Source organism: Monodon monoceros, unplaced genomic scaffold, assembly GCF_005190385.1.
Source record: "Monodon monoceros isolate NGI ecotype Baffin Bay Population unplaced genomic scaffold, NGI_Narwhal_1 Super_Scaffold_17, whole genome shotgun sequence".
Classification (NCBI taxonomy): Eukaryota; Metazoa; Chordata; class Mammalia; order Artiodactyla; family Monodontidae; genus Monodon; species Monodon monoceros.
This window is the reverse complement of record NW_021703773.1, coordinates 11,159,813-11,182,944: the sequence shown is the minus strand read 5'-3', so window position 1 is coordinate 11,182,944 and position 23,132 is coordinate 11,159,813. Positions and strand designations below refer to the sequence as shown.

General features: G+C 34.3%; 1 protein-coding gene across 6 annotated transcripts in view; it reads left to right on the top strand.

Annotated features, from left to right (window-relative positions):
- WRN (WRN RecQ like helicase) overlaps positions 1–23,132 on the top strand; it is a 129,220-nt gene that overhangs the window by 29,705 nt on the left and 76,383 nt on the right. For 5 of the 6 annotated variants that reach the window (XM_029226463.1, XM_029226466.1, XM_029226464.1 and 2 more), the window contains exons 2-12: positions 2,131–2,232; positions 2,889–3,001; positions 6,582–6,727; positions 7,191–7,339; positions 8,202–8,351; positions 9,571–9,640; positions 14,541–14,655; positions 16,592–17,015; positions 18,450–18,515; positions 20,448–20,589; positions 21,828–21,903. In XM_029226463.1, coding sequence (XP_029082296.1) covers positions 2,143–2,232; positions 2,889–3,001; positions 6,582–6,727; positions 7,191–7,339; positions 8,202–8,351; positions 9,571–9,640; positions 14,541–14,655; positions 16,592–17,015; positions 18,450–18,515; positions 20,448–20,589; positions 21,828–21,903 — 1,541 coding nt within the window. In that variant the 5' untranslated portion in view covers positions 2,131–2,142. Of the gene's footprint in view, positions 1–2,130; positions 2,233–2,888; positions 3,002–6,581; positions 6,728–7,150; positions 7,340–8,201; positions 8,352–9,570; positions 9,641–14,540; positions 14,656–16,591; positions 17,016–18,449; positions 18,516–20,447; positions 20,590–21,827; positions 21,904–23,132 lie in introns of those variants that run through there. The other variant, XM_029226467.1, reaches the window with a different exon arrangement.

The following is a 23,132-nucleotide window of genomic DNA, read 5'->3' as shown; positions in this document are numbered from 1 at the left end:
TTCTTCCTCTCATCCTAGTGTGAGTGTAGTTTCTCCTCGGAGCATTGTTTTAAGGTGATTTTGAGTTCAGCCATAATCTCTATAGGCCAGTCCAGTGTAGGGACCCTTTGTAAGTGCAAATTAATCCGAATCAGTTCTCTTCAGTTTCAGTATGCATGAGCTAGTTAAGAGTCCCTGATAAGAGTCCTTCTGTCTAGGTTGGAGATAGTCCTTTAAATTATGTCTTTTCCAGTATGCATAATCCCCTGGTTGCAGGTCGTGGGGCATCTGATCTTCATCTAAAAGATTACTGAGATAAGCTTCAAAAACAAACTCAGAGTGTCCTTTTAATAATTTAATTAAACTTTGCATTAATATAACCTAACAGCAAGGAACTATCTAGGAAGTGAGTCTTAGTAAATACAGACCTCCATTAACAAAACTGGGATTTCTGGGATTTAATATTCATTGAAACATAATCTTTTTTCTGTCTGAGTTTATCCTCATTTCTTCCAAATATAACCAAATTAAGACCAATTTGTTTGCAAAATAAGTCTGGCCTCGATAAACTTGGCTTGATGATTAATATAACTGTAAGTGATCATATAGGCTTTTTTGCTTTGATGAAACTTTTATAAGGAGTCTCAAACTGAACTTTGGGGTTCAGGGCTAGGGAAGTCATGACAATGGCTTATCACAGATTTCGCTTAACAGATCTAGGTGAATTCCTCCCTTTTCAAGGTCCCCCAAATACCTTGAGATTTCTGTCACATGTTGTGCATTTTTTTGAGTCTATACTGACTACCCCCCATTTTCCAGACATAATTAATAAAGCCAGAATTCCAGGCTTATTTATGATGAGCAGCCTAGATAGGTTAGTTATATCTGGCTAACATTTTCTGGATAGATACTCTGGTATTTTTCTGCTAGTGGATACCACTGATAGATTTACAAGGCTACCATCCAGTTTGAGGTCATTAGCACATTTGGTGGTTGAGGTCTTTCATTCCTTCTTCCCCAGTAGGGCCAGTGAGTTCCCCTTTCCTGCTGTTAATCCTTTCCTTCCCAGTGCATAAGAATGATGGAGTTTGTTCTGTATGGAAAATTTGTTTGCCAAAGTAATCTTTAAAAATTTTCTTTCATACATTATTAGTGTTCTCAGTTTTGGGGTTTATGCTTGGGAAAATGAGCACTTAAATGGATACTTGCTGGATATTGTTTAATTTTTTCAGAATTTGTATTGCTAAATAACAGTAGGGATAACGGGCTATCCCACAATCATAAATAGTTGCTTTGATTATTTCATATTGACATTGTTTCATCATAAGAATCTTCAGGTGTATACTAAAAACTGCTGTGCCTTTACTAGAAATTTGAGATAACAGGAACTAAGGTTGGGGTTTGAAGAATTTTATTAAGAATTTAAGGCCACTTCAGTTTAGTGTATTAAGCCACATGAGGATATGGATCTGTTTTATCTTTAAAAGAAAGAGTATGTCATGGTTTTCCTATTAATTGTATTTTCTACAACAATTCTTGAAGTGTGGTTTATATTGAGTAGAGCCCTCAAAGCTCGTAACAGATTTTTAAAAAATATTCTCAACGAAACTCTTATTCTTAGGGAGACTGGTTCACTTGTTAGGCCAAGAGTATAATTAAAAACCCTTAATATAGAAAAGCTTATCTGTCTCAAAATTCTCTTCAGGTAGACTTGCAAACAGTTTAACAGTTTGATGAGTTTCCTTAGATCTTAGGAAAGATGATAAGAAAATTAAAGTTGTCAAAAATTTATAGCAGTTTATACACCCAGATATTCTCATTGTAAATAAGATAAAAATTATTTTTTAAAAGGATCAAAGTCAGAGAATAATAAAATTTTGAAACTGCTAGAACCTTAGAACTCAATTAAACTGGCTCACTTATTTTGGAAAGAGGAAATACTAAATGTATGGCCATTAGAGCTAGCATGTTGTATGTTTCTTTTTCTTTTGCGATTCCAGCTCTTATAACCTATATTTGGGCCTAGATGCCGTAACTTAATTTAAACATGTATATTTGGATCTTCAATCATATTGATAGGTCTGTCTCTGAGTTTTCTTACAAAGACTGTATTTATTCACAAAGTACTTGTTTTTTGGATTTTGCAACTAGAACCTTTTGAAGATGAATGAACAAACATTGGAAACAACACAGCAGCGGAAACTTCCTGAATGGATGTCTACGCAGAAGACATATTCTGTAGAAGAAAGAAAGGTATGCCGTTCATTGATTATTCTTTCAGATGGAAAATTTAATGTGCATTTGACTGTAAAATGAGTCAATCCTAACTTGTAAACTTCAAGCCATTGTTTACATTTAGAGTTGCTGTTGTGTGAATGAACCAGAATCTAGTCATTGAATGGATGAATGGGATTAAATTTTAACTGGGTTTACAAAAATGAGAATTCTTACTCTGTACTTTCCCTTTTTATCTAGTTTACGTTGTTGACCTTGCCAGTTTGTTCCAATTCATATAATAATTTAGACAGTATTTATTTTGGTGAATTTTTATGGTTAAGTGAGTTTTAAGTCTTCATAGATTTAAGCTCCATCAACCAGTCTTCAGCATTTTATGGCAACATTATTGCATGTAGAATACTAATATAATTGAAGAAAAAATGTAATAAAATAAATGCTTTTATGAAAATAGGATTAGAAGTTTGCAAATAAATTTGTTAGAAAAATAATTTTACAGTGGGTAGCTTTATCTTTGTTAAATTGTCCGTATGACTTCATTAATCTATAAAGCATTAGTTGATAAAACTTAGAACTATAATTTGAATGCTTCAGTGAACTTTATTATTTCAGTGAACATTTATTATTTAATGTGAATTTTATTTGTGCCTTTTCGGAATTTTGTTTAACTCAAGGCATCTATTCAGAAGAGCGTTTTGGAAGATGATCTCCCCTTCTTAGAATTCAGTGGATCCATTGTGTACAGTTATGAAGCTAATGATTGTTCTTTCCTATCAGAAGATATTAGGTAAAGATTTAAATTTCCTACTTTCAGTTTAATTTGGACCCTTAGAATATAACTATTATGGTAATATTTGTATGTGTATTGAGTTTTATAGTTGAGGTGTGTTCAGTACATAATTACTTATACATGTAAAATATCACTGATAAGTTCTAATTCTGCTTTTTAAATAAAAACTTAAAATCACTGAATTAAATTTGTAATGTACCTGTTTGTTCATTCATAAGCCTTTCTATTAGTCTAGCTAATTTTTTGACTTGTCAGTACTTAAGATGTTATATATAGAACACACCAGTTTAGGAAAAACATGCAAAAATTATTCAACCTCTAAAACGGCCCTTTCTATTTCATTGAAAATACCAACATAGTAATACTGAATAGTGATTGTGATTGTCTCTGTTGCATTTAGTTAGCAACAATTATAGCAAATGATCCTTAAAAAGAACATTAAAAATGACTTAGTATTTTTTAAATTGTCTAATTAAATTAGTACTCTGCAATAATGCACTCTAAGGCTCTTGAAGCATTTTACAAGGAGAAATAGGGAATTCATTCAGATCTTTGAAGTTATTATACCTGTCCTTTTTTTTTTTTTTTTAAACTGTTATACATTGGCATAGAAGAAGCAGAGGTAAATTAAGCTATTTATTAATGGTCTCCTGGTAGATGTATTCTAGAAATAGCATTCAGGTGTCCTCACTCCTACTATAGTTATCTGGCTACATTTGGGACTCATTAAATAGAACTAAATTGTCTCACAGAGAAGGTAAAATCTGTTATTTATGATTATGTATTAACTCTACCATCTTACCTTTGACAATGCTATAGTATGTCCTGTCTGAAGGCAATAAGCGTGTTTTGAAGAGTGTAGTTCTGATGAATTGTATGTTTTATGGAAGGCAGGCAAGTTTTTTTATTTTCACCTCCTTTGGTTACTTTAAAGATTTTTGCTATTCCAGGTTTTCAGCAATTAGATTATGATGTGCCTTTGTGTAGTGTGGTTTGTGTTTATCTTGCTTGGGGGTTCAGTGAGTTTTTGGATCTGTGGGTTTATAGTTTCATCATATTTGAATAATTTCTTCAAATGTGTTTTTTCTCACATCCTGTTATTCTCCTCTTTTGCCACTCTCAATGCAGATAGGTTAGATTGCTTGATACTGTGTTGTTGGTCACGAGGCTCTTTCAGTGTTTAAACTTTTTTCTTTCATTCTTTTTTCTCTCTGTGCTTCAGTTTGAATAGTTTCTTTGGCTCTGTATGCGAGTTCACTTATTTATTTTTTTATTCTGTAGTGTCTGTTCGGCTGTTATCCCATCCTGTGAATTTTAAATTTTGTTGTATTTTTCATCTCTAGAAGTTCCATTTGTTTCTTTTAAAAAATATCCTCTATTTTCGCTCTTATCATATTCATGTTTTCTTTTAAATCTTTGAACATGTTCAGCATGTTTATAATAGCTGTTTTAATATCCTCTTCTGTTAATTCCACTATACTAGTTATTTTTTCTGTTAAATGATTTTTTTCCTGCTTATGAGTCATGTTTTCCAGTTTTTTTTTCATAGCTGACAGTTTTTGATTGGATGCTGTGATTTTACCTTGTTGAATGTTAGATTTTATTGTCTTCCTTGAAGGAAAGGAGCTTTGCTCTGTCAGGCAGTTAAGTTACCTGAAGATCAGACTTAACATTTTGAGGCTTATTTTTAAGCTTTTTTAGGGCATATCTACGGTAGCCTTTATTCTGGACATGATTTAGCCCTGTAATGGGTGTGACCTTTCTGGCTGGAGTCTTAGTTGACTGCCCCAGGTGATCAAAAAGAATCTACTCCACCTTTTCAGAACTTTAATGCCTCTTACCTCTATGTAAGCCCTAGGAGCTGTCCAGCTTACAGTTCCCTGGTTTTTCTTTGTCTAGCCTCATAGAGTCACTGCATGCTTGCATGTCTTTTCCTGCCTAGCTCCCTCCTCCCCAGGACTCTACCCACAACTTCTAGCTGCCTCCTCTTCTCTGGCTCTGAGCTCTGTCTCCCAATTCAGTGCTCTGCTTTGGACTCTCCTCCCTGTTCTGTTATCTGGAATGTTCCAGGCAGAAAGCTGGGGCAGCAGTAGGCCTTACCATTTATTTCCTTCCCTCAGAGAGCATAGTCCTGTACTGCCCATTGTCTAGTGTCTGAAAACTGTTGTTTATATATTTTGTCCAGTTTTCTATTTGTTCATGAAGGAAAGTTATGACTGATCAGTGTTATTTCATCTTAGCCCAAAGCAGAGGTTGAGTTTAAAAAAATTTTTAAAGTACATTTTTCACTTTTAAAAATTGTGAAATAGGCATATATAAACAATAATATAACAAGCACCCATATTCCTTCCACTAGCTTTATCAAACCTTAATTTTCTTCAAATCTTTATTAAGACATGAAACAATAAAATACAACTGAAGCCCGTGTATGCCCTTTCTGATTCTCTCCTCTGCAGTCCTCTGAGAGAACTCTGTCACGAGTTCAGTGTTTAGCATTCCCTCATATTTTCTATAATTTTCATAATTTTATATCCCCAAATATCATATACTATTACTTTGCCCATTTAGAATCTTTAAAAATAATGCTATCAAACTCTGTTTATATTCTGCCACTTGTCTTTTTCACTCAACATTTTATATTCTTTTTTTTTTTTTTTTTTTGCGGTACGCGGGCCTCTCACTGTTGTGGCCTCTCCCATTGTGGAGCACAGGCTCCGGACGCGCAGGCTCAGCGGCCATGGCTCACGGGCCCAGCCGCTCTGCGGCATGTGGGATCCTCCCAGACCGGGGCACGAACCCGTGTCCCCTGCATCGGCAGGCGGACTCTCAACCACTGTGCCACCAGGGAAGCCCCAACATTTTATATTCTTGAGAATTTTTCTTTTTGGTTTGGTATATGAAGTTCTATTTAAACTTTTATATAATGTTACATTGTTTCAGTATGTTACAATTTGTTCATTCTCTTGTTGATGGAAATGTAGTGTGTCCGTTTTTGCCAGATGGAACAGTATTGCAATGAACATTCTTAAACATTTCTATCTGTGCACATATGAGAGTTTCATATATTTATGAGAAAGATTTGTCAATTCATGCTGTTTACACATCTTTAGCTAGATGTTGTAAGTTTTTTCCAAGAGGATTTTATCAGTTTAAGCATTCACCAGTATGTGAGTGGTCCCACTGGTAGATACCCTTCTCAGCATTTAATATTGTGAAGCTTTGTCAGTCAGGTAGATGTGAAATTGTATAGGTTCAATTTACATTCCTCTGAGTTCTATTGAGATTTTGTATCTTCATATATGAATTTGAATTTATTGGCCATTTGGGTATCCTTTGGGGAATTGCCTGTTCCTATTTCCCTCCCTTTTTTTTTTTTGCCCCCACTGGATTATTTCTCTTTTTCATACTGACTTTTCAAGGAATTTTTAATATTTTCTGACTATTCATTATCAGTTATATGTATTACAGATATCGTCTACTGTCTGTGGCTTGTCTTTTAACATTTTGAATGATGTCTTTAGTTATGTAGAAATTAAAATTTTAATGTAATTAATTTACACTGTTTTTCCCCATTTAGCATGAGTGTGTCTGATGGAGATGTGGTAGGATTTGACATGGAATGGCCACCAATATACAGTAAAGGGAAACTGAGCAGAGTTGCACTAATTCAGCTGTGTGTGTCAGAGAGCAAATGTTACTTGTTTCATATTTCTTCTATGTCAGGTTGGTATCTCTTTTATTTGTTTCATTTTTATATGGTTGATAATTGTATTATGTCAACTTTATCCATATAAAATTAAACTCTTGAATTAACTGGTGCTTCTCTCATCACCTTATGTTTATTTAAGTATTTATGTTCTACCTGAATCACTCATATCCCTGTTTTATTTAATTTTTACATCGTCTCTGTCAAACGTTGATATTATTCCTGTTTTAGAGAGTAGAGAACTGAAGTATAGAGGGGCTAAATTTTAGTGATAACAGAGGTAGCGTTTATGTTAGTTGTTTTTCTGTCATTTATCAATCAGGACTTTTTGCTTTAGGCAAGAAAAGCAACACTCAAGTTAAGTGTGTTTCTGAATTTAAACTTAAACAGAAGTTTAAGTATAAACATAGAATGTAAGAAGTAGAAAATAAATCTATCAAATTTGATAGAACCTATGGAAATAATAAAAAAATGTTACAGTTTTCCCTCAGGGATTAAAAATGTTGCTTGAAAATGAAGCAATTAAAAAGGCAGGTGTAGGAATTGAAGGAGATCAGTGGAAACTTCTACGTGATTTTGACATCAAATTGAAGAGTTTTGTGGAGCTGACAGATGTTGCCAATGAAAAGGTAGATATAATATGTATATTATTGTCACAAACAAGAAATTTGTGTTTCACAGAATGTCCCTTCTATCTGTTTTAGATTTTTTTGAAGAAATAATGTAGGCTATATAATGTTTTTGTAAAAAAGAAGTCCCCAGTGAGTGTTCCATAATGAAAACCTTCAGTTCTAATCCATTGCCTTAGCAAACAGTTTCTTTAAGCAAGCACCCTCTCCCATATTTAGTATTATTTCACTTTGTTTCATATATATGTAAATTTAAATATTGTATTTTAAGTTTATCTCTTTAATCCATCTATATCAATATCTTTTTTTTAACATCTTTATTGGGGTATAATTGCTTTACAATGGTGTGTTAGTTTCTGCTTTATAACAAAGTGAATCAGTTATACATATACATATGTTCCCATATCTCTTCCCTCTTGAATATCTTTTTTTTTTTAAAGAGCATAATGCAGCTCTTGTGGTATGATGCTCTTAGTGGAAGTTTGACCATCCCTTCCATTACCCATATTTCCCCTATTTTATTCATGTAGTCATTAAGTTAAATTCTCATATTAGCCAACTATTCATTTGGCTGAGAAGTAGAAAGCCTACCAACCTATTCAACTTTTGTCTATGAATGATGCTTCGACAGTCCAAGAATTTTAATACCTACATTGGGGAAATTCCAGAATTAAATTCTTATAATGTAAACTGCAAATGAGGTTTTGAGTGACAGGAAATCTATTAAGGACTATCTCTGCCTTATATTTTGGTGTAACATTTCCAGCTTTATGTGTGACATGTTCATTTGGTATCAGATAATTAGGATATCTGAAAATAGAAGGAAATAATTTTTGCTGAGTTGATTTTTCATTGCTTTTAGTTGAAATGTACAGAGACCTGGAGCCTCAGTGGTTTGGTTAAACACCTCTTTGGTAAACAGCTTCTGAAAGACAAGTCTATCCGCTGCAGCAACTGGAGTAAGTTTCCCCTCACTGAGGACCAGAAACTATATGCAGCCACTGATGCTTATGTATGTACCAGACATCTTTAGACTATGATCTGTTTGTTAAACTTTATAATAAATTACTTTATAAAAGTTTTATTGTGGTAGTGGCACAAACTTAACTAAAATCTTTTAAATCAGTTTGGCATTAAAAATGCTTAGGAAGAAATTTAGTGAAACTTGTAATTCTGAGTATTAATTAGCAAGTACCAATCAATAGATTGTTTAATACTAGTTATTTTTATTGTCATGAAGCCAAAATAATGTCCAATTTATATGTAAAAAATGTGAGTTCTCTGAAAACATGCAAGGCGAATAAGCTTAGACTGAGCAAGAACAAATGGTATTGATGATGTATTTTATTATCGGCCACTACAGAATAAAAAGAACTACAATACAGTTTCTATATTGAAACTGGCCTTATTTCTTACATTTATATTTAAAATGTGGTAAAAATTTAGAAAAATTGCCTCCACAATTAGCTTTCTACTGCTGTTAGTCAGATGTATTTTCATATTTACATATTCGTACATAATGAAATCTGGCCTTATCTATATATATAGCACTATTGTTTGTTTGTTTCCAAGAAATGCATTTTATGTCTCAATGGACTTTTTTTCCCCTTATACTTTTATTTGTAGATGAATATCTTATTGTTTACTTTTTTGCATCTGTTTTTATGAATGGAAGCTCCTTTTATTTATAAACAGAAGAAATTCAATTTTGTGGGGAAATAGAAAGATAATTTTCCTTTATGTTCTGTTTAAAAAAATCAGAAAGCTTGTTGAGAACTAGTACAAGTTCTGTAGCATTTTTATTCATGAGAAATTCGTGTGACTTGATTGTTCCTATTAACAGTAGCTAGAAGGAGGACTGTATATACACTGACTAACAGCTAATAATGAGATAATGGGGAATGGATATCTGTAGTCAAACAGTTTTCTCTTACTTGATTGTATTTTGTTAGATTCCATTTATAAGTTATTTGATTTCGTTAACCTGCTCATAATATTGGACGTTAAAATGTTAAAATTTTTATTTTAAGGTGTAGACAGCTACTTTCTGCATTCTCACAATTGCTGTGGTGAATAAATAAAGACATTTAGACCTTTGCATAACTTAATAGGTTGAATTCAGCTTTTTGGGTGCCTTGGAAATCATTGTTTTAGATTTTTGTAAAGATGGGACATGAAATTTTATTTGGTGATCTTTATTATACCGTTTTCATTTTTTGGTTTTCCTGTAGGCTGGTTTCATCATTTATCAAAAATTAGAAAATTCGGGAGACTCTGTACAGATATTTGCTATACATGAAGGTATGTTATGGTCTGAAAATAAAAGGTAAGATTTGAATTTGCTCATTTGTGAGGTTTATCTCCAAAAAGTATTCACACATGTGCAAAATATTTAGTATTATTACAACTCCTTGATTGTCTGAGCAGTGTTGACATTAGGATGAGGTCTATTTGGCCAAAGCTTAGGGCTTCAGGCATGTTGGTTGTAGCAAAGCAGGACTTAACTAGTTTTCCTTTGTAGCATTGCTGTTCACTAGGCTTCTAGAGTTGGGTCTTAATAACATCACTGATACAACCACCCACCTCTCAGTCTGGAGATTATACATCTTTGCTATAAATATTTAAAGTATATAAGATGCTTTATAGTGCCCTGGTTTAAATTTCTAAATTTTCTCCAGGATACGATAACTCTGCTGTTTTTCTCCAAACAGAATGGCCACTTCCTCCCTCCCTCCCTCCCTCCCTCCCTCCCTCCTTTCCTTCCAGCAGTGTCAACCTCACCTTTCTCAAATTTTCCCCGTGTATATACAGACGATATTTTCAAATGACCACTTTTGGTTTGTATTATAAGTTTGTGTTTTTTCTTTTATTAAAGGATACAGGAAGATTAGAACATCAGAAAATATAAAGATATTTGCACATTGTTTCTCACTTAAAATACTAGCTTATTCCCAAGATGGTAGCTAATAAACACTAAATGATACAGTAGTTAAATATATTTTTATTCATTTATTAAATATTATTCAGCCCTTTATGAATGGAGATCCAGCAGTGAACAAGACAGGCACAATCTGTTTCCTGAGAGGGAAACCTACAACTTTAAGGGGGATATAGATGAACCAAAAAAAAGGCAGTGTAGGAAGATGAGCCTTATGATGTGGGAAAAAAAGGTGTTACGGTTAGCATATAGGAGAGGCATCCATGCATATTTGGAGGTATTAGAGAATATTTTATGGAGAAAGTGATGTTTACGGCAAGACCTGAAATATGAGCAGGAGTCAGCTAGCTGAAGAGCAGAGGAGAAGTGTCAAAGGCACAGGAAATAGCAGGGGCCAAGTTTCAGAGGTAAGAGGTATCTATAGGCAACTGAAAGCAGTAAAGCACGGTGAGCTATTGAATATGACAGGGTGGGGGGTGTAGGAGAAGCAGAAAAAGGAAAGCAGATAGGCCATGTTAGGGGTTTACATTTCCTCCTAAGAGCTATTGAGGGTTTTAAGCACAGGAGTGACGTGAATTACATTAAAAAATACAAACTTGGACTGTAGACCAGAAAATGGGTTCTGGAGGGCAAGGGTCACAGTGGAAAGACCTGTTAGGAGGCTGTGCCCATAATCCAAGTGAGAGGTGATGGTGACCTGGCTTGGTTGGTTGTATTGAGGATGGAGAGAAGTGGATAGATGCAAAAGACACTTAATAGGGCAGTAGAATGAAAAGAATTTAATGTGATGGTGTGAGCCACGTGCCAAGGATCAGTCCTGTGCTGCTGGCATGAGCAACAGTGGTGAGAAACGTTGAAGAGGAGCAGCAGGGTTTGGGGTCGAGGAGTCATACAGTTGATTTTAGGCATGTTAAAGGAAGGAAGCCTGCGAGCTAGCGAAATGGAGGTGGTGGCCTGCAGGCACTTAGATACCCAGCCTGAAACTCAGGGGACAGTTTGAATTCAAGGTAAAGAATGAGGAGTTTGAGATAAAGAAGTGGGGCTGAGAGTTGTGAGGAACTCTTAGTATTTAATGTTTGCGTGGAGGAGGGGGACACCAGAGGAGCTGCCATGGGCATAGAAGGAAATGAGGAGGCGGGGTGTGCAGCAGGCCAAGTAAAGAGCATGTTTTTTGTAGGAGGGTGTTATCAACTGTTTTAAATTTTCCTGAGAGTCTGAGAAGCTGAGGACTCAGAATTAGTCCTTGATTTGGCAATGTGGCAATCATTTGTAATCTTTTACTGCAGCAGCTTTGGTGTACTGGGTGACAAAAGGGTATATCGAGGAGAGAGTGGTCATGGGGGCACAAGAAAGGGTCACAGTCTTGGGTACCATGAAGGTCCTGTAACCGAAGCAAGAGTGGAATGATGTGGGAGAAATCACGTTTGCGTGAATAGAGGACTAAGATGTAAGGAAAGTGAGAAGGCTTGTGTAAGTAACTTTTTTTTTTTTTTAAGAAGCCTGGTTTGGAAAGAGAATATTTATTCATTTATTCATATACCATATTTGTTGGGTGTTTATTGTGGGTCAGGCAGTGTACCACTTGCTGACGAAATTGCACTGAACCAAAGCAGACCAAACCTCTTTACTTCATTTGTCTGAGTGAGGGAATGATGCCCAAGGGGAGAACATGGAAGGCGTGAGGGGAAGAGAGAGCAGAGTGTCTGAGGGACAGTGAGTGTGACTGAGGCGAAATGAGTAAGAGTGAGAGGAATAGGAAATGATGCCAGAAAAGTAGCTTGGGCCAGAGCATTTAGGGCCTTACAGGCTGTGAATCTGACTTCATATTTTATTAATTAAAATAAATACCATGATGAGTGATGCGAAATCCTTATAGGGTTTGGAGCAGCAGAATGATACGATTAAATTTTTACCTTGAAAGTATTTTTCTGGATGCTGTAGGAGGGCAAGTGTTTAGGCAGGGAAGTCGGTTTGGAGGCTCTTGTAATAGTCCAGACAGGAGATGATGATTGTGTGAATTAGGCTGGTAGCAGCAGAGGGGTGAGAAGCCGTAGAGGGTGTATGTATTTGCTGATGAATTCTCTGTGGGCGGTGAGATGTAGAGAGTGAGAGAACAATCTGGGTATTTTGGTTGGATCCACTGAGTGAATGCGAGGGTCAGTCACAGTGGAAAGATTATGAGGAGAGCAGATTTGAGTGAGAAAAATCTAGATTTCAGTTTTGGCCATGCTAAGTTTTAGAGGCTTATTCATATCCAAAGAGATATCTTAGTTGGAAATATGATTCTGGAGTGCGTTCAGGTGGTTGGAGATATAACTTGGCGGTCGTCAGCATACAGATGGTAGTTAAACCAGAGAAGATAAAATAGGGAGCAAGTGGAATAAAGAACAGAAGAGGCCCCCAAGTATTGACGTCAAGGGCACACCAACCTCTAGCGCTCAGGAAGATGAGGCGCATGCAGCAAAGAGGCCTGTGAAGGGGCAGTGATGGAGGAGGAAGCACAGGAGGGTGGTGTCCAGAAGCCAGTGAAGAAAATCTTGTGAGTCCGAGTAAGTCATCTGTTTTCAGTGCCTCTGAGAATTTGAGTGAGATGAGCAGCTAGGATTAACCGTTATATTTGACTGTGTGGAGGCCGTCAGTAACCTTCCTAAAAGCAGCTTTTGGAAGAAGCTTAGTGGGAGTCAGTTTAGGAGAAAATTGAATTAGAAAATTTGAAGACAGTGAGTATGGACAATTCTTTCTTTCAAGGAATTTTGCTGTAAATGGGAGTAGTGATGTGAATACAGACTAATCAGATTGGTGGGGAGACGAGATAATTCTCATTATTGTTTCTGTTTTCTTAATGAAGTAAGAAGTGAAGTTGTTCTCTGAGTAAAAGGAGGGACAGGCAGGTGTTGGGGGCTTGAAGAGAGAGAATGAGGTATGAAATAGTCATCTTGAGAGTGGGAGAGTGGGAAATGTAGAATAATTAACAGTCATTACTGAGGGTTCGTCGAGATCTGTGCATGAATTTAAAGCAAAGTATCATAATCATAACTGTGTTTTATTTTCAACTATATTCAACTGTTTCGGTATAGACATCAACTAGGTAAAAAAAGTGGGTTTAATTAGAGTAGTGTTTTGCCATAGAAGAAGGAAGGAGCAAAAGAGTTCAGTCCACAGAAAGGAATGATTAATATGGGTAAGGAAGGACCGTAAGACATGGGTGATGGGGGGAGTGACAAGGGTAATGGGTAAGGAAAAGGCGGTAGGTCAATGGACTTGGTTCTGAAAGTGTGAAAGAATTGCTGTATTGGGGAAGGCGTGTTGGAAAGAAAGATAGCATGCAGGTGTTCAGAGGATGGAATGCTTGTAATTGAAGTTTGGAAATGGTGACTTTACTGGCAATTGTAACATCAAGGGTATGGTTATGGGAAGGAGTGGCTGAGGTCAGTTGAGGAAAAGATGGTTGGAAATGGAGGGAATGAGGAACTGAAAACACCATACTCTTAGGTGGCCAGGAATTATCAAGTTACCTGTGAATGTTGAAGTTACCAGGAATTATCACAGGAGTAGTAGGGAAGGAAGAGACAGTGAACCAGGTGCCGAAATCTTCAATGAATTATGTAATTTTGAGATCACAGGATAACTGCAGCAAGCAGGAATAGCTAATGGTGTATCCTATGTCCAGTGCTTCAGAGGAGCCGGGTGGACTTGTAAAGGACACAAGAAGTGGTGATGAAGAGTAAGAAATTCTGAGCAGGGGAAGGGTTTGGGAAAGGTGGGCAGGTTTTGTGGTGTTGATGGAGACCCATCAGACAGAATGAAGCTGCGAGTTTGGAAGATGACCACTGATTAGAAAGGCTTGCATTTTATTTTGTGATGACTGGTAATGAGGGCAGTGAGGAATGGCTGCCGGGTAAGGTTATGTTTACCAAACTGTATTTAGTACGTAGCCTCCCATGTGGTGTTTTATTGATTTCTGATTTTGAAATAGTGAAGATGGGTTCCGATTCTCATTTCTGCCTTCACCTTCTGCCTAGGTTGATAACCACTGGGTTGTAATATGTATGAATGAAGATCACTTAGAATTTAGTCTAAAATTTTAAAGAGCAAAAATTTGGAAGGGAAATAAAGTGACTGATGTGATTTGGAGATAGGTTAAGGAAGTCTTTTTGTTGGAATTCATTTAAAGAAACAAAATGAAAATTTAAGCCATAATGCTGTTTAAATAAATATCTCTGCTTTGTAGTTTGAAAATTAGTACTGATTCTTTTTTTCCAGAGGAAGAAGTACTACCTAGTGACGTGAAGAAACAATTGACTTCAGTCTCCGAGGAGATGATAGATCTGGCTAAGCATCTTCCTGATACTTTCGAAAAACTGGAAAATCCACAGAGGTTAAATATTTCTGTTTTTATCAATTCTGTTTGTTCTTATTGCATTTTCCTATATATAGTGAAGAATTACTGTTCATTAGGGTAGACTCATGCTTGCATACATGCACGCAGACTGATGTATAAATCTGAGAAATATCTTTCCGATTGTTAAATTGTGCACAAAAAGTTTGAGGCTTTTCTGTCTGCTTTGTAGGATGTTTTATGAAGCAAAGCAAAATAAAACTCCTAAGTTCACATGAAAGAAAATATTGAAGATTCAAAGTTGTCTCTTTCTTTCTGTTTATGCTCATTTTTCATTTAATTATATTTATAGTTTGGTTACTTGAAATCTATAAATAAAAGCAACTTTTAGTAGCTTCATTTTTCTGGCTGTTAAGTGATTATTATATAAAGAGGTCTACCTAATCAGCAGACAGTTAAAACAAGAGGCATTTAGATTTTAAAGACTATTTTATAGCCGAAGCATTAGATAACTTGAGATATTTGGATTAACAGACATTGGACTACTGGTGCCCAGCAGCTGATTCTTCTTGGAATCAGGCCTGGCTCTGTCCTTAATTGCTGAATGACTTAATTGTTAAACCTCTAAAAGCAGGAGTGCTCTTGAACAGTGATTGATTATAATGTGGTAATAAAATTTTGAGGCCAAAATCCTTTGTATGAATGTGAAGCAGTTAGTTGAAATAGAATTCTGACTCTGACAAAATGCAATGTTAATGTATTCTTTTTTGGATGAGATTTGTGGTAGATTTTGATGGATTTCAAAGTATGAGGTAGAAATTCAGCTCTTTTTCAAAGTGATTTTCCCCCTAGCAATTTGTTTCAGTAGTTTTTATGTAACTTTGAGAATTTCTGAAAGAAATAACTGTCAACTGGGGAAAGGTACTAATAACACTATTTCATATTCATTTTTACATTTTTCCCTCCATGGAAGAAGAAAAATCACCATTTACATGAAAAATTACTGTTCACATGCATTTCAGATTTTTTCTAGGAATTAGAATATCTATTGAATGTAAATTACATGTGCTTAATGCTTTGCTTTGTAATATCAACGCTAAGTAGTTTTCTTAAAATTTGAGAATGGGGAATACTGGATTCATTTTTTTAAAAAAAGATTTATTATCTATTTATTTATATTTGGCTGTGTCGGGTCTTAGTTGCGGCCTGCGGGCTCTTTGCTGTGGTGCACGAGCTTCTCTCTAGTTGAGGCGCAGGAGCTCAGTAGTGGTGATGCACGGGCCCAGCTGCCCCACGGCATGTGAGTTCTTAGTTCCCTGACCAGGGATCAAACCTGCATCCCCCACTTTTGGAAGGTGGATTCCTTACCGCTGGACCACCAGGGAAGTCCTTGGATTCATTTTTAATAAAGGTATATCTTGTAAAGTTTTAGTGTCAAAACAAAAACTAGTTAAATCTCTTATTTCAGGTTCTTTGTAAAAGTCTCCGGTATTACTTCACTTATGTAGATTACACTTCTAAACCAGGGGAGAACAAAAAAGGCCTCTGAACAGCCAAAATATATGCCATAAACATGAATTCAAGTTCACTTAACTGCACTTCCAGTGGACTGCGTGAGGCCACATTCACAGCATATTTGCTTTTCATTTATAAATACAGTTTGACAGGCTTGGATATCTGCTTAACATGAAAATCAGGTATGGATAAGGAATGACACCATGAACAATTAGTTTGGGACAAAACACTACTGACACTTTAGTAAGCACGCAAGTCAGCTGTTGAATGTAGAAGTACCTTGCTGTACTAGAGAGTAGCCCAGAAGCTATAAGCATATAGTGGGTATTAGGGTATTAAGAGCATCTTTAATCCAGTGTGTCCTTTAAGTGAAGATCTTCTTCTTTTAAAAAGCATTAAAACTTGTCCTTAGAGTTAACACAATTAAAGTTGAACTCACCTTTCTTAAATTTTTTTTTAGGGTTTCTGTACTATTGAAGGATATTTCAGAAAATCTGTATTCATTGAGGAAGATGATACTTGGTTCTACTGAGAATGAACTGAGGCCCAGCAGTAATTTTCACTTATTACCGTTGGAAGAGCCCACTGCTGGTGAAGTACAACAGAAACAAATTAGAGAACATAAAATTTTTACTAAAGTTACAGATGAAGCATGGGACACAACACCTGATAATTTAATTAAACATGATGGAGAAAATGTACTTGCAAACGAAGTAAAACAAGAAGAAGATGGATTTGAAGATGAACTAGAAGATAATAAGTTGGAAGAGACTCCAGAAAGAGTTTGTTTCATGTCATTAGATATTACAGAAGATGAACTCCAACGTTTGGAACAACAGGCTCAGGAAAAACATCTTGGTGATGTTACTTGCAAATCTCCTGAGGTACTAAATACAGTAAAGAGAAGACAATTTTCATTCATGGTAGTGGTTGGCTGATTTTTTCTGTAGAGGGGCAGATAGTAAATATTTTAGGCTTTGCAGACCACACAGTTTCTGTTGTTAACTGCCCAGTTCTGCCAATTCAGTGTGAAAGCAGCTATAGACAAATAGCCTGTCTGCATTTCAGTAAAACTTTATTTACAAAAGCAAAAAGTGGACTGGGTTTGCTACTCCTGACTTACTATAATAAGCAGCATTTTATAGTGGAAAGATTTTTAGTGTCAATACACATTTGTTATAATTTGCTAAGCATTTCTCCTACCTAATATATACCTCTTCTTTTTGTGGATTCCCTACATATCTACTAGGGATTCTCTTCCAAACTTGATTTTTGAGAGTAGTTTTATTTCTTCATATGGGTTTTCTTCACTTGATAGTCTGAGAGGGTTTCTAATAAACTGATGTTTTTGCTTGACACTAACCTTTACTGTCATCTAGAGTCAGAAACCTACATTTTTTTCTTGATAGATTATTGTTAAACATTCTATATTTTCTCTCAACTTCATGTTTAGGTTTCTAATTATTATGTTCTGATTTGATTAGTTTAATTTGTGAGATTATGTTTTTCTGTTGGCTAACAAGCATATTTTTTGAAATAGTGAAGTTGTATTGGAGGAATCATTGTGTTTCTTTTATTGTAAAGACAAAAGAGACATGTAGCTGTATAATTTTTACCTCATTTGTTTTTCATTAATTAAAAAAATTACCTTTGTTGCTTATGTTTGGTAGAATTTTATACATTTTCTTTTATAATAACTAAGTTTTAAAAATTAGATTTGAAAGTCATTTAATAGGATTATTTCCTCAGTTTTCTAATGACAGAGTCTCAGTACTTCTCTGTGTTTGGTAACTATATTAGTAATCACTTCTGTCAGTATATGAATGCACTTTATTTTAACATTGTTTTCATACCAACCATTTGTAAAGCAGATTCTTATTTTGGGGAATATCTTTTGCTAACATCTGCATTACCTTTTGATTTTCTAGAAATTTTGTATTAGTTATTCACTTTAAAGTGATATGTTTCATACAGTGACATAGAATTGTGATCAGGATTTCATGATCTGACTCACATCTTTTACTCCAATTATTGCCATTTTTTATTCTGCAATAATTATTAGCATTTAAAAAATTCATTAAAGACCCACACAGCAAATAAATAATGATTTAAAAAATAAAAACACTTCTGTGTTTTTATCTTTCTGTCTACCTGTCATATAAACATATAAATATATATTATAAATTTATTTATTAGAGAAGAATAGGAAGTAGTCTAAAGTTATTTAGCATATAGGAACTTTATTTTGTGGAAAAGAGGGTATGGAGTCAATTATGCTGGAAATTAATGTTTGAAATTTTTTTTTTTTGTCTTCCAAGGATAACGAAGAGGATATATCTTATGTAATTGAGAGTGATGAAGATTTAGAAATGGAGATGCTTAAGGTATGTTCAACATTATGGAAAATTACTTCCAGTTCTTTCCAAGGGACATTAATTAAGTAAAATATTGCCTAATTCTAAACTGGTCCCACCACAATGAGATTGCTATCACTTATGTAACATTAGATTTTGTTTTCCATTTCATATTTCTTTATATCTTGGTATGGTCTATGAATAATGTAGTAGTAGTAGGAGTAGTATACTAATTTTTACATAGTAGAAAACAGTAGTATGTTTTCTCTCCCCTCTTAGGTCACTTACTTTTCCTGGAACATGGGTAGTGATTCAGCTCTCCAGTATTGAAATAGGTTTCTCTTTCTTCCCATCCATGTATATCCACTTGTATTTGGAGGTTCTGTTTTTATACATTCCATATTCTTCTTTGCTTCCTTTGGTTTTATTTGCTGTTTTCTATTATATATAATTTTCTAATGTTTTAAATGGTTCAGTTTTCCCCTATTTTGTTATCAAAGTTGAATATATCATTTAATAATTTATGTATTTTCTACTTCACCTGACCTCGGGTTTCTTTGTCAGGTCTTATGAATCAAGGATGGAAAATTAGAAAGAAAAGCCTAAATTTTGCTAAATAAAGTGAAAAATGAAGAAAAACACAGAAGTTCACCATTACGCATACTTGTTAGTCCTCATCTTTAGGTTGATGTGATTTTTCTTTTTATGAAATGAGATTAAGTTCCTGATTCTTTAATTTTGAGGCAGTGTAGTGGGTAGTGATAGGAATGTGGATTCTGAATGTAAATGTGGGTTCAAATTCTAGCTTCTCCCTTTATTAGCTGTGTGACTTTGGGCGAGTTTCTTAGCTTTTTGATACTCAGTTAACAGTCGTATTTATTATTAAGGTGTTACTTTTGAAGAGTTTACTAAAGAGCCTGGCATTTCCTAAGTGTTTATAATAAACATTAGCTAACAATAATAAAAGAGTGTACATACTAAACCATATTCCTTTAGTGATGAGCCGTTTCTCCGAGGAGTGCCGTTAAAGTAGTGCATTTATAGGATAGTTGTGGACTTTCACAACTTTATATTATATATTGAACCTATTCACAACTTTATATTATATATTAAACCTCATATGAGAGAATTTTATTTCCAAAATGCTTTTCTAAGTCTGTTTGTTGACTTGAATAAAAAATCAGGAAGAAAATCACTTGTTTTTCCTTTTGTAGGCCTGAAATGAATACACTTTTAAAAAAACCTTTAAAGTCAAACTTACTAAATGGAAGGTTTAATATAAAGAGAAAATGAGAACTGTGGTTTAATAATTCTTCCTGTTATCTCTCAGTTAGAAATTTTACAGATGAAACAATTTTGAAATATCCTTAGGTTCGTTAAATAGATAACCTTGATTTAGGGGAGGAAATCAGATATCAAGCCAAAATGAAAACAAATAAACTTCATTTCACATTTGTAATATTCCTTTCCTAAAATTATCTGTCTTTTGTTGTTGTTTTGACAACTCCAAAAACACATTTATTGTTTGCTTATAGTTTAAACTTTACGCTTACTCAAAAAGAATGTGACTGACACATGATATAGAGAAACTCATTACAAAAATAACATTAAAACCCACATTTACCACTTCGGAATTGAAAGCATTGAAATATGATAAAGAAAAAAATGTTTTAAATAATCTAAATTCAAAATTTATGGTAACTTTCCCTGGGGGCAGTTCATTATATGGCATTAATGAACCCTGTTTATGCTGGCAGTATTCCTCTTTGGCCTTGTGCCTTAGAAACCGTTCTTGAGCACATATTTAAACTGGAGCACACATGTTCTTTTGTGGTATTGCTTGCACATCTGCCAGCTTTGAACTAAATTGTAGGCTCTGTTAATAATACTCCTTTTGTGTTCGCTGAAAAAGATACAACACTGTCAATGATTTTGCTTTTAAAAATTCTTTTAAACGTTCAGTCTTTAGAAAACCTAAATAGTAGCACAGTAGATCCAAATCATTCAAAATGCATAGAAATGGAAAGAAATCTGGGTCTTCCTTCTGAAGAAGATGATGAAGATGAGAATGAAGCCATTGAAGAGGAAGAAGTTGTTGATGAAGGTAAGCACTGTAATATGTTTGAAACGGCTCATCTCTGATACCTACCACTGATTTTAATTTAGGGTCCAGGTTTTAAACATTTTGGAGGTCAGTGATTTTGTGGCATGTAGTTAATTAGGTCCTAGAAACTTGTCATTAAATCCCTTAGTGCTTTGGTCTTCATAAAGCACAATGTTACTATTTAGAAGAGTAAAGTAATAGAAGTGTTGTGTCATTTGGTGAACATGGTGCTGTGAAACTTTTCATCCTAAATTTTATATTTTGTTTGTCAAAATCATAAAAAATCATTAATAAGAAATCGTAAATTAATTAATTATATTAAACATTATTGTAAATGGCGTAGGTACACAGTGTCTGTCCTTCAGGAGCTTATTACTTAAAATAAGTGACAGAGTGTCAAATAGCAAAATGGACTAATTTTCATCTTGTATATGCAAACTCTAGTAAAGAATCCACTAAGTGAATCTTCTGTCATTTAAGTGATATGATACTCATTATGACAAGGTGTGGGTGTCTTCTCATAGAGTAGAACTCTTTAGAGCTAGATTTCATCAGTGTTAAAATGTGGAAAATTTAAAATAATTTTGTAGATGGAAATACATGAAAATGTTAAAAAAGTTTTTTTCCTATGTTTTCTTGTATTAAATATGGACAAATATTCATTTGTTTAGAAATGAATTATCTTGACTCTTTGCTTTGCTCTTTCTCCGCCCCTCATGAACCCTTAAACCTGAGGAAAAAATGAAAATCAGTGGGGTAAAATTAATGTCATTCCATTCTGCTATGCAGTTGGAATTTTGGTCAAAGATTTGGTGGAATGGTAATTAAAATGAAGATCTTGTTTTATCTATAGATTTTATTTGTGACAGTAATGTGATTTCTGCTTACTGTCGATTGGAAGTTGGTTATATTATGAAATTTGGATTGGCGTTTTGCTTGCCCTTGTTGGCTCTAAATGTTAGTTTTTGAAAGTATAGCAAATTCCAAAACACTGTTTTTTTACGGGGCTGGCAAACTGAATCACAACAAAGTTCTAATCCTTAGTATTAGGTAATTAATCAAAGGGTTTACCTGGAATCATGACTGGTACCCAGAGGACAAAATTGGGTGGATTTAAAAGACAACAGTGACCTTTGGTACCTACCACTATATTCTTTAAAAGAAGTCAGTGAAATAAAACTTACTCCCTCTCACTTTGTGTACTTCTATTTTAACGTAAATGTCCATTTTATTTTAAGACTGCTGGTTACCAGGACCTACTGCAAAGCAAATTAATTGCCTCAAGACCTACTTTGGCCATTCTAGTTTTAAGCCGTGAGTATAATCTCAGTTAATTAAGTTGCATATTTACTGTTTTCTTCACAAAGGAAAAAAGGCAAAGAATCCATCCATTTAACAGTAAAAGCACAACTTCATTATAGTTTATACATGCCACACTGTATTTTTTCTAAGTGACTACAGAATTATTTTGAAGTAATATTTATGTAAAATTCATGTCTGCAGATTGTTTTTATAAGTGGGGAAAATGGTTTTCCTTACTATAGAGAGTTCTGGGTAGAGACATTAATAAATTAATTTAATGCTGACTTGTATTTTATTATATACGTATCTGTGTGCCTGTCTGTGCATCTCATTGTCCAAAGCATGTTGTTGTAATAGAAATTCATTAGACAATAGTTTGAAAAACAGTGATAATCATATCGGTTTTAACATATTCAAAGGTATTTACATCCAAGGGGGGCACATTTATAAGTATTAAAATGAGAGGAATACAAATGAGATGAAGAACAAGTAAAGTTGAATAAAACTAATAAGAATGTAAAACTCTAGACTGTATTTTTTCTATTTTGGGAATTTAAAATTTAATCCATGGAAGCATTTCTTTCATTTTTCCTTTTGATCTTAAAAAATAAAAAAAAAATTAAACTATGTCCTACACATAGAAAAATGCACATAAATGTACATATCAGTGAATTTAAGATCACCTTTCCAGTTGATTTTTCCCTCAACATTTTATTGAAAGAAATTTCAAAGATACATTAGAGTTGTTTTTTTTTTTACTATGAATGCCTGTATATTCACCATTAATTCACTGTTAACATTTTATTATACTTTATTATATATTGATTTTCTCTCTATCCACTTTTTAATCCATTCAATTTTTAAAATGCATCTCAAGGTAAATTGTAGACATCCTTACACTTCCCCCTAATTACTTTAGCATGTAAATCATTAACTATAGTTAAATATTTATTTATTTATTTAATTTTTAAACTTTTGAGCTAAAATTTACATACAAAGAAATGGTTAAACCTTAGGTGTTTAACATTTGCAAATCTTAAGTGTACATGTAACCTAAACCCTTTTAAAAATATGGAACATTACAATCACTCCAGAAAGTTCCCTCATTTCCCTTCTTAGTCAGTCTTTTCACCTAGAGCATTTCTCTTATTTATTTTATTTTATTTTTTTTTATTTTTTATTTTTTTCTCTTATTTATTTTAAATCAGTGACTCTGTTGGATATCTAGGATGAAGCTGGAA